The sequence below is a fragment of the Parasteatoda tepidariorum genome, chromosome 4 (genome assembly GCF_043381705.1).
Source record: "Parasteatoda tepidariorum isolate YZ-2023 chromosome 4, CAS_Ptep_4.0, whole genome shotgun sequence".
Classification (NCBI taxonomy): domain Eukaryota; kingdom Metazoa; phylum Arthropoda; class Arachnida; order Araneae; family Theridiidae; genus Parasteatoda; species Parasteatoda tepidariorum.
Window position 1 is genome coordinate 44,746,815 of NC_092207.1, and position 12,096 is coordinate 44,758,910.

Here is a 12,096-nt window from a genome sequence, read left to right on the forward strand (position 1 = left end):
TTCATCAGCAAAAGTACACGTGATTCTTGTTTCTACTTAAAACAAATTTCTTTTACTGAAAAAAACCCTTTCCTGGTCCGCTGGAAGGTATAGATATGTCGGCCAAAGTGTTAGTTAAAAAATAGATTCCTATTTTGGGCAATTTGCTTATTACACACGTACACGATGTAGCAACATTGGCAAATTTCCATTTTTTCACTCCTAACGAATTGAATCTCAGCATCTGACTTGACATTCCACTCGAAAACATCTTGTAGAAACTGAAACAGACAGTCATGCATTCTGAAAATTACAAGCATGTTGGTACACTGTCAGTGTGCTGCTAACCAGGACCACGTGCCCCGCCCCCTAATTTACTGATCACTAAGACACGGCTGACCCCTTGGATCAGTCTGAGAAGGCTCTGAAAGTCTGCGGTACTGGTCCTCGTGAAACTGTTCAACCATAAAATCACTCGCAGCTAGTCGCGTTACTGAAGAGGGAGTGCATACCCTCTGAAGAGGATCAAAATTGTTATGGCATGTCTTCTGATTATTCTCAAAGACGCTTCCGTAAATAAATTACAAAAACCAGAATCACGCAGGTGCACTATCAACGCATTTGTCATAAATTGCGGATGCAAGTGGAAATATATATCATTTTTCTTCTGTGATTATTTAAAATAATATTCTGAAAACTGAAGTGGGTTGCTTCACGTTTGTGAAAAATTTCTGTTGAGGAATCTTTTCTAGTGACTGTACCACACTCTTTGGACTGTACATTGAGAAATGACTCTGCTTAAAAACAATTCTCACTGGCTATGTAAAAATCCAGTTCCTGAATTTGGAGACGGGAATCCAGCAGTTTTCGTACGCATCTTCGAATTCTCAACCACAGAATTTTACAATCCAGTGTGAATGGCTTAGGGATTTCCGGGCGCTAAATTATTGTCTACGAATTGAGTTTTATAAGTTTTTTTTGGCAACATTCCTTTTACATGTGCTGCTGTTGCTGTCGTCTGTCTCTCAGTAGTATGGTGTTATGAATTATAATAACAAATAATTTGTTATTTTTTCATCAAAATTTTCAATAATTAAACTTTTTACAATTAATAAATTACAAAATCATGGATCGTCAAAGTGGTTATTTAAATATTTTTCCTCCAATGGATCCTGGGATGATGCAATGTAAATATTTACAGTGTTTAATTAAATGCGCAATTTAGTTTTAAATAACCTTTTTTCAAAGCATGTAATAATTTTTCGATTTCTTTGTTTGTATTTTTGTACAAGGGAATTGTTCTTAGGTTTAATTATATTTAATTCAGTTCATACATAATCTAAAGGTCAATGCATAGTTTAGCGCATGCTTTAAGTTGTCTTTACCGGTATCTTTTAGACAATAATCTTTATAATAATGATCAGGGGTCTGTCTAGGTTTTTTTGAGAGGTACCTATTTTGTGAAAATTTAGACATAATTTGTTAAAATTAAAAATTATATTAAAAAATAAACACAAAAATATGGTAAAAATAGGGATTTATCGTTTCTTACGAGAGAAAAAAATAAAATTTTAAGAAAGAGTATTTTGGGAAACTATTCTACTGTTTTTCCTAAAGTTAAATTTGTGAAGGTACCGCTAAACGGTAGTAAATTTGCCTTGGACAGAACCCTGATGATAAATGTTAATGTAAAACTAAGTTAGTTTATTTGCCTTTTAAATGTAGTTTGAACCAAGTTTGGAGTCTATTTATATTTGCTAAGGATGGAGTTTGTTGTTTATTGCCAAGTTGTTTTACATTGAACAAATTGATGAGAGATTTATAAAACAATAAGATTTCCTTGTGGGTATCTACGCCAAAATAATCGCCAAGCTTCGATGACTTAAAAAAATAAATAATAGAAGGGGACTAGCCTGAAAGATTTAACTTGTAGCCACTTCTTGACAAACATCTACATACAGTGCACTCCTGATTATCCGGGCTAATCACCGGGACAGGTCGCACGGACAATCGAAAAACACGGATAATCCGAAAACTCCTTTTATTAAAGAAAAAATCAATATCAGTACAAAAAATATAAAATTACTCACATTTGCATGCTGTAAAACATCAAACTAGGAATTTTCCTTTTAAAAAAATGTGTAATGCGTCTTCGCCATTTAACGATACACATATTTTATGAACCGCAGTAATGTCACCGTAATCAAATCCTCCCATATAATCTAATACACAGAGCAGCAAAATGAGAAATTGTATTTCATTCATTTACTACATCTTCTGCATCAGTTACTATCATCACTATTTGATTTAACAACATAACGATCTCTTCATCTGTCAAATACTGGAAACCAATCTTCTAAATTTTCTTCATCAAGAATTTCGAAACCTTAGATTCCTTTCGCTTGTTCGAAAATACTGTTATCATATTTTTCTTGAACATCTGAAGAAGATTGTTCATCAAGCGGTATGATCTCTCTCCAAGATCGTGATAACATAGACGATTTTACCCTTGACCATGCTGCTGATATTCCATATACTGTAATCCAATAACGAATATTGCTTCCAGAAATTTTGTAGTGTTATAACTTCATGAATCAAAGTTTCTCAATTCTGAAAATGTTTCTCTTTATATTTTTTGTGACTCCGGAATGAGCACGGATAATCCACAAACCGGATAATCCGTGCACGGATAATCGAGAGTGTACTGTATTTATTTTTAAATTTTTGCAAGTTTAAAATGATTTTGGTGATGATAGTTGTCGTGAACTGGTTATTATATTTATGTATCTCCTGTAAAAGCTATGTTTGTGTGCAAATAAAAATTAAGTGAGGTATTTGCAATTTAATTTTGATGATATTTGTGTGTCAGTACGTGTTCATACTCAACTAGAATTACCATGGCGTCAAAGGACTTGCTTTTATATATACAGTCGAACCTGTTTATTTCGATTTTAACGGGAATGGCGAAAAATTCGAGATAAAGAGGTTTCGAGTTATACAGGTACTTAAAAAAAATTAAATTTAATTAAGAAATTTTTAGTAGAAAAATATAGACATTTTTAATGATACCACATACATTATAAACTAATTATGCCACATACATCTATTGACATAACAGTTTTTAAACATACATTTCACTCTGAAAAAAATGTTTATGATATTTTTACGTATAATCTTGTTTGTTTCGATTATTCTTTTGAGGTCAGAAAGATTGCAAATTCCTCATAGCCAACATTTTACTGGGATTCAAGAGTAGTTTATAAGAATTCTACAGCTTTTTCTACTTCTTTTGCATTCATTTTTGATTCATCAATATGATCTTCAGCTTCTTCCTCTTCATCTGATATTCCTTTGACATTATCTCTGGGATTTCTGCATCTATCAATGTTCTGCATGTTGCCAGGCAGTTGTCCACTTGTAAAAATCTTCACAATTAAGGTCAACATTAAATCCAAATTTTATTGCAATGGAGGTTTTGAAAAAAAAAATTCGACATAAACATGGAAAATACATTGATTTTAGACAGTAAATTTAGAAATTCGTGATAAAGAGGTTCGAGATAAACAGGTTTAACTGTATATATATCTATTGATTTATGCTTATCTATGGGTAGCTTTGAGTTATTTTGTCCTCAATGACCACAAATTTGCCTTCTCTCTCTATCTCTCTTTTTTTTTTTTTTAAATTTTATGGTGTATAGTCATCAGCATAGAAAATTCAATGCTCTATGCAATTTCTGCTTCCAATTTTCTGACTGTTACATTTTCAATTTCTATTAAAATATGCAGCTATTTCAATTTGTTGGTATACTTTTCCTTACAAAGATGAAGAACAGTTTGAAATACATTTATCCTTTTCCTCATGGCTGTATTGTGATATTAATGCATAATGTTTTAAAAAATATGGTGATTTAAAAAATATATGGGTATAAAGTTTCTTGAAAAAGTTTTATATCTTTTTATTGTGATTCATTTTCCTTCAAACATTTTGAAAATTTGTGTTAAAGGCAACATTTTTATTATAGTTTTAATTGATATAATATAAATTATATTAGGAAAATTGGATATCTGTTCTGAGTAAATTAATTTAGTTTAGTTTTCTTTCGCCCATTGCATTGGAAATAACAAATTTATTAAATCTATGTCAGATAAGAGAATTTTTATCACCATTATTTTTTATTCTGGCATTTAGTCCAATATCCTCCAATTAGATTCAGGAGGCTCTGTTATCTTAGAGACCATTCAGCTTTGTGCGTTTTCTGATAATACCGTCATTTTGAGTAGAAGTCGAACTGCTTTAATTTAATTTACTAGTCATCTAGTAAAATTAACAAATGAGTCTTGTTATTGATGAAAAAGTCTACCACTATTTTATCAGTGTTTGCAGTAGATAACTATTATATAAGGTTGAAAGAGTTTCAAAATTCACCTACCTTGGTTCACAATGATATACTAACAATATTTCAGAGGAAATAAACTCCTGGCTACAAAATTTAAACAAATGATTTTACTTAAATATCATATTCAAGAATACTCTTCTTACTTGGGAAATCAAGTCGAAGATCTTTAAACCAGTTATCTGACATCCAGTCTGACCTAAATATATGACTAGGAAACTTGAACTCTAAGGCTATGCGCAACCACCGACGACCCATTATTAATTAGATGACTGTCCGGGGTTGGCTATTTATTGAACCTCATATAGGAATTTTTTATAGCTTCTTGTTACTGTACCTGTGGCAGCAATGTATATTTATGCACTCAAAACTGATAAGACATTTTGAATTTTACAGGTCTCTGCAAAACTGATAAGACATTTTGAAATTCCGACTCACTTCTTTTTACTCATCTTCTATCTCAGTGAAAGCTCTCTTAAAGATATTGGGGATAGTTCAAAGATTTATGAGCTAAATAAATGTTTAAATATGATTTTGGTAAACTATCTTTATAGATTTATTTAACATACAAACGAGTAGTTTACCTATAATTATTTTATTATATAGTTTATATGATTATATTGATAATTTATTTGTGCTCAATTGCTGACTAGTTAATTTTTACTATTCTAGACTTTTCTTTTTAAGTTAATATTTTTTTTCAAAATTTATGTCAAAAAGTGTTCTATTTTATTGACATTCTGTCTTAAATTTTGTTATGAATCTAATAATGTTATTGATTTTTTCTTTTTAGATGGAGCAGGTTCAAATAATGCTAGTCTATCACCATACTTAAATGTTGATCCAGCCTATTTAAGTCAAGTTAGTATTATTTTTCATTTTGCATGTATCCACTGAAAACTTTTGCAAAACTGAAATATAATGTAAACATTTAAGAGAGTATCAGATTTACATAGGTTTTTCTAGTGTAAGATCCTTAAATTTGTCCCTGTCTTGTCTCTAAACTTTGAAACTTACGATTGTTTTCACGAGATTTACAGACATTTAGGATATAAGAATTTTATGCTCTATTTATTGGATAGTTTACTCATTGTTTCATCCTATACTTTTGTTTTAATTTTGCAATAATACATCCTTATTTATCTACTTTCTTATTATAATTTTTATCCCCATTTTTCCTTCCTTTTTCATAAATGTTTGTACATTTTAAGTATTTATGAGAGAATTATAGGCCTACAAGTGTTGCTGTGCTTCCAATCGCCTGAATTTATAATTGTCTGTGCAGTGAAGTAATTTATTTTTTTCTGAACTTAATTTTAAATAATTTCAAATGAAAAATGAAGTAAGGACGAATAGTGAAGTGGTCTCAAGTGAACTCTAGTATGGTAGTTTAGAAAATTCACGAGCAAGGGGCAGAGATTTTTAATATTAATACTTAATTGCAATTCTGCCAAATAAAAACCTGGATAAAAAAATAAAAGAAAAGCATCATAGACATCATCATCCTTCAAAACATAAATAACTACAATTGTTGTTACAAATTTGCAGCGATTTGTTTTTTGGCTTGTTAACTTTGTAATTAGCGATTATCATTTTTGTAAGTTAAGGCGTTTTAAAACATTAACAAAAGAAATGTAATGTTTTAAATCACCTTAACTTATTATAAATTTGCCACAACATGATTTTTTGACAGATGAATTTTAAAATTAATATTTATATAAGTTTAGGTGCTGTAACGTTTACAATAAAGGCAAATCATTTCCTGGCTTGACAAATATGTTAATGGAACTTGCTGAATTTGAATTTAACTATGCATTTGTAATTAAAAATAAATTTATTTTAAAATTAAGACTGATTTTTTTCAAAAATAAAAAAAAATTATTGGAAATCATATTGTGAAATTAGGGAGTTGATTCTAATATTATCTGGCCCTAAACCCAATCTGCATTTCTTTGGTACCACCTATTGGGCAAAATGTTTAATTTTTTTTCTCTTCAACAAGCTTGCTCTAATTTTCAAAAGTTGCAACTGATGAAAGCATGCTTTCTGTGCTGATTGTGATGTCCAATAATCACAGACAGATTTGCCAAAGAAGAACGATTTTACTAAGTCAATTTGCTATCCCTAAAAGACTAAGGATATCTGCGATTGTCTTTAAGAATTTAATATTAACTGGGTTTTTGACTTTAATGCATTTTTAAAAGAAGTATAAATTAAGTAAATTAAAGATAAAAAAATGTAATTTACAATACACAATAGTAATATAGTCTGGTGTTTTATTGCTTAAATCCTTATTTTTTTACAAAGCAGTTTGCATTGTCTCTTTTCTTTTCTAAAAATCATCAAAAATTAGCAGTAATTCTACATTAAAATTTTGCTATGTATTGTATTGGCAATGTATAAAAATGTTGCTTAGATGAATAGAAATGGATGTTTTTTTTTTATTTTTAAAAAAGTAGTGAACATTTCCAATGATTAGCTAATATGATGACTGTTATTTTATGTTATAGGGTGGTCCAGAATGGATTTTTCCTGAGGGTGCATCAAGACAACGAGGAAGATTTGAACTTGCTTTCTCTCAAATAGGTGGAGCAGTGATGACAGGTAGTTTTTATTTTTAGTGTTTTATATATTGATACATAAAGTAAAAGGTTGAGGCAACAAGTATAGCATATTATTTCTAGAATCTCACATTTATCCATGAGAACTTGTCAATGTTAAAAAATACAAAAACTTTGAGATGAATGTTATAGCATAATTTTTTTTGAGGGAATGTGTATTTTTCTAATTTCTTATTAGGAGAAAATAATCTTGACATTATTGTTTCAGTATTTATAATAAAACATTTTTTGTTGATCATCAGCTTTGATCCTACTTATTTCAATAGTTATTTATGGGAGGATATATTCCTAAAATTGTGACCCTTGGGATTAACTACAATACTTACATCCATGATGCCAAAACCTGCCACCTGGTAATTTTTATGAGTATCAGTAACAGGGAGAGCAGAAAATTTGAGTGTGACTTCATCACTTTATTGTTCTGCTAAGTTAAAGTAACTTTTTTTTATTATACTACTTAAATGTGTAAAAGCTTTAGTCTAGCAGAATTGCTTCTGAATCTTCGGTATTGAACAGTTCCCGAGCTTGGTGACCTTACACTTTGCCTCTTGTCGACAATAGTCCATTGCACATCTCTTGTGGGAGTGAATAAAATACCTACCATACTTCCATTTTACCTCTTAGAAAATCATACTATATTATATGCAATAATGAATGAGAAATTAACAGTAACCTAATTTTCTCACCTTTGTCACACTATAATACATTTAGTTTTACTATTTATATATTTTGTTCAAGGTATTTTAATTTTTTCTTTTAGGTGCTTTTCTAGGAGGGGCACAAGGTTTTTATGGAGGTTATAAACAAATGGCTGCTTCAAATCAGATAGCTAGCATTAAAAGAACCCAGTGCGTATTTTTTAAAAAGTTTTTTAGTGGCACTATTCGTAATTGTGTATATTAAACTATATTGTCTTAACAAATAACTATGCAAGCACTTGACATATGTTTTTAGATTTTCCAAGAGTCACTTTTTTGAGTTTTAGAAAGAGTTTCTATTAAGAAGTAAAATAGTTTCTTTTTCTAGTTAAATATTGATTGCACCAGGTATAAATATTAAGAAAAATTAGTCATTGGTCCAAAGCACTTATAAATGAAAATTAATAGTCCATACATATTTCACCAGACTATTTGTATGTACTTTTGCTAATCTACAAATATATTTGATTTAAGTAATATGTTGAGTCTACTTATTTTTAAAAAGATTTATTATTATTTTTATTTCAGATTATTAAATCACATAACAAAACGTGGTGCAGGTACTGCAAATACTTTAGGAGTTGTTGGTAAGTCCCCAGATTTTTCATTCTAAAATGCTAGAATTAAATTTTGTTATTATTTATTTTACTATGCTTATATAATATTATCATTGTAGCTGTTATGTACAGTGGTTTTGGAGTATTATTCTCTTTTGTGAGAGGTGTTGATGATGAAATAAATACTATTGCTGCTGGAGCTTGCACAGGGTTACTGTATAAATCATCAGGTAATGTTTATATATCATTTTATTCATTGTTTAAATGTACTACTTCTATTTTTTTAACACACAAGTTGCTCTAGATCTTGTAATAGCATTATTTAACTTTTCTAATACAGTCAACTCTTTTTAATTCTAACTAATATTAAATTTTGTATAATTTCCTATTGATACTAATGTTCAATTTTATGTATAATATAAACATTTGCCCTATTTTTTGGTTAATTCCAAATTCAATCTTTTCTTTCTTATAATAAATGCGATTTTGATGTACAAGTATGATTTTTAAAAAAATAAACAATGCATTATAAGGATAAAAAACAGTAGTCATGCTATATTGGATTAACTTCCTAATGGTCACAAAATTTTGAAGAAATCAATTTAGACTTATATAAAGCTAAGTGCATGTAATATGTTACCTGGACTAAAACAATTTCAGGAATCAGTCTTTTTTTTTTTCATTTAAAAAAATGCTTACCAGGGGTGTGGGTCATTAAACACGGAAAATAGTAGTCCAGAATATCAAGGGCACAAAAAAATAAAGGGTTGAACTTCACCATGTCATTTAGACAGGAGCAAGAAGGGAAGTGTTAATCTCAGCATTAACTAATCTAGACTGTGCACACACACAGGTTATGATTATTATTTATTCTCTTATATATTTACGGGTATTTCAGTTTAAAAAGTTTTTTTATTATTAAAAATGATAGCTTAACAATTGTCAAAGTAATTGGTGAACTATCAGAATTCTAAATATATGTTTATACATATATATATTTAACAAAGAACTAAATTTCTTTGGTTGTCATTAGATTGTCATGGTACTTTTTTACTTAATTCTTTATTCAAAGGTATTTTCACGTTATACTTAATATTCTTTGTTATTATTATAATAGATTTTTGATTATTATTCAAAATTAAAGTGTTTTTTTTTTTTTTTACTTATATAAAGAAATCTCATTAATTTATTACATACAGAGTTCTCCTTAGGGAATAAAAAAAAGCAGTGCTCTCCTACACCGAAAAAGGCTCTCACTTAACACTGTAAAAATTTATCAAAATGTTAATTATGTAATAACTGAATTTGATCCTCAATAATTTTTAATTTACCTTCTTATAATATTTTATGTGTGCATTTCAATCTTCCCTCATCATCAAAATGCGAGAAAAATTTGTAGTTTAAAAAATAAAGGCATGCTTAAAGAATCACTGTACATAAATATTTAATAATTTTTTTTCTTCTTAAAACCACATTTCAGCTTTTTTCTATAATTTAAACAGAAAAAATGAAAATGTAAAGATTCACTTTTGTTAAAAAAAAAAAAAAAAAAATTAGAATTAAACATATTAACTCAGATAATTTTGCCAGTGTAATTATTTAAACCGTGAATTATTTATTTATTATTTAAAAAAAAATGGAATATGAATAAAACGACAGTGTTTTTAAGGGATGGCTGCCTTTTTACAAAAAGGGTGCATCAAAGAGCAGGCAGCTCTTCTGAAAATGCTACACTGTTACATAACTTCCTTTTTAATAACATATATAGAATGATGCAACTCATAAACTGTTTTACAAATATTAACCGCTTCCCTGATTATCCCGAGTTAACTCGGGTATGTATATATTGCAAATATTTATTATCCGGAGTTAACTCCTGCATGGCAGAATTCGTCAATACTTTTTGTTTTACAGGGTATCTGCAACATTTTAGATTTTCAAATTCATGACTAATTCCTAGAATTTTTCATGACTTAACGAAGTTACTCTTTTCTCTGACAAAAACACAAGAAATTTAAAAAAGCATTATAATAACATAAATTGAAATAATAGGTATAACCAAAACTGTTATACTCTGCATTGTCACATTTAAAGATTTTAAATTTAAAAAAACAGAGTAAAGAAAGAGTTGAAGCAATAAAATAGCTGGAAAAAATACAAAAGCAAAATTTTTTTCTGCAGAATTATATTATAAAGACACTTTTCTTGTTCATCTGAAAGGAAAGAAATAATCCTGATTTTTCTGTTCTCATTTCGGAATTTAAAAAAATTCGCCAATGACTGGCTTGCTTCAGCTAGAATTTTAAATTGATAAAATGAAAAAATAATAATAACACTAATTCTGAAATCACAGAAGTTTAAATCATAATTCGCTCTAGAAATGATGTTTTTTATTTTATTTTTTGAAACAACACTGTAACTTTTAAAGAACACAATAAAAACATTTTATATTTTAATAAAATATGACTGTGAGTGGGAATTTTATTACAAATTCAGATATTCGGAACACCATTTTCAAATTCCATTTTAGAAATTAGATTTTTCAGCGACCTAAATCAATGACTTTCTTTTAAAAAAAAATAGTTAAAATCATGACAAATTTTGTTCAATACCTAAATTCATGACTTTCCAGGTGCGCGGATACCCTGGTTTTATCAAGTTTTTATTCGCCCAGAAGAAAAACAAAAAATAACAATAATCGGCTGTGATTGGAAGTTTGCCAATATTTGTTTAGGAGTTTTGCTGATTGTGGGACTGCAGACGTGTTTTGTACAATTCTATATATGATGGTAGATGAATTTACAAAAAATTAGTAAAAAAATGGTGTTTCTCGAGCGTAACTGAAATTAATGCAGGTGATTTTTTCAGATTGTGAACATATACTAAGACTAACATTTAACTTTTTTCATTTGCTCGAGATAATTTGGGATAGTAAACTAATGATAAATTAAATATTTCTTGCACATAAAAAAATTAAAATTTCAACTTAGAACTTGTCTATTATGTTTTTAGTTCCTTGTATTTATTAATGATTTGAACAAAGATGTAATGGTCACAGAGCAAAATAATTAGGTTTGAACTAAATCACTGTAGAATCATAAACCAATTCTGTGTCAATATTGTCAATTGAATAGCATTTATGGGGATTAGTGAGCAAAGCAAGTAGAGGACTGAACCTCCTAATATACATATTATAGTAAATTATTATATGTTTTTGTTCATGTAAAAAATTAATAGAAGAGCATAATTTTTTTAAATATGTGTCAACTCTAATTTATATTTTAGCTGGACTAAAAAGATGTGGCATTGGTGGAGCAATTGGCTTAGGACTGACATCAATATATTGTTTATGGACGAGTAAAGACAGAATAAAGCAAATGTTGAACATAGTATGAAAACTTATAAAATTGGTATGTTTGCCTTCTATGAACAATGAATTTAAATCATGTAGATCATTGAAGACTGTAGAAGATATGTTTATTTCATCCTCATTTCCCCCAGAGATTTACATTCAATATTTATTTCAACTGGACTTTTTATGTTAACATATTTAAAGCTTTTCCTTCTAAATTTAAAATAGCTGTTTTATGCAATATTCTTTGCAGTTATGTATATTTGTATTATAAAATAGCTGATGGTTATTAAAAGGTAGTTTTATTCAAGTTATTTCTCAAACATAACACTTTTGTATTAAAATATTCTTATCAGAACATTAGAAATGTAAAGGTTTATAAATGTGTTTAACACATTCTACTTGATGTCTGTGTATCAGTAAAGCTCTTATCAGGGCAATTGAAAATTAATCATTGCTATTCTTTAAAGAGAAATGTTTAATACTTTTAAAA

General features: G+C 28.7%; 1 protein-coding gene across 2 annotated transcripts; it reads left to right on the plus strand.

Annotated features, from left to right (window-relative positions):
* The first annotated feature begins 956 nt into the window (after positions 1–956).
* LOC107449440 (translocase of inner mitochondrial membrane 23) lies at positions 957–11,913 on the plus strand. 2 transcript variants are annotated; one of them, XM_016064957.2, is made up of 7 exons: positions 957–1,166; positions 5,169–5,236; positions 6,886–6,979; positions 7,757–7,844; positions 8,223–8,281; positions 8,371–8,481; positions 11,537–11,913. In XM_016064957.2, exons 1-7 carry the CDS (start codon positions 1,106–1,108, stop codon positions 11,644–11,646), a joined length of 591 nt encoding a protein of 196 aa, XP_015920443.1. In that variant the 5' UTR covers positions 957–1,105; the 3' UTR covers positions 11,647–11,913. The 2 variants fall into 2 exon arrangements, with proteins under 2 accessions (XP_015920443.1, XP_071035839.1); XM_071179738.1 differs by lacking the exon at positions 11,537–11,913 and adding an exon at positions 8,892–8,953 and having other exon boundaries at positions 959–1,166.
* The last annotated feature ends 183 nt before the right edge of the window (positions 11,914–12,096 follow it).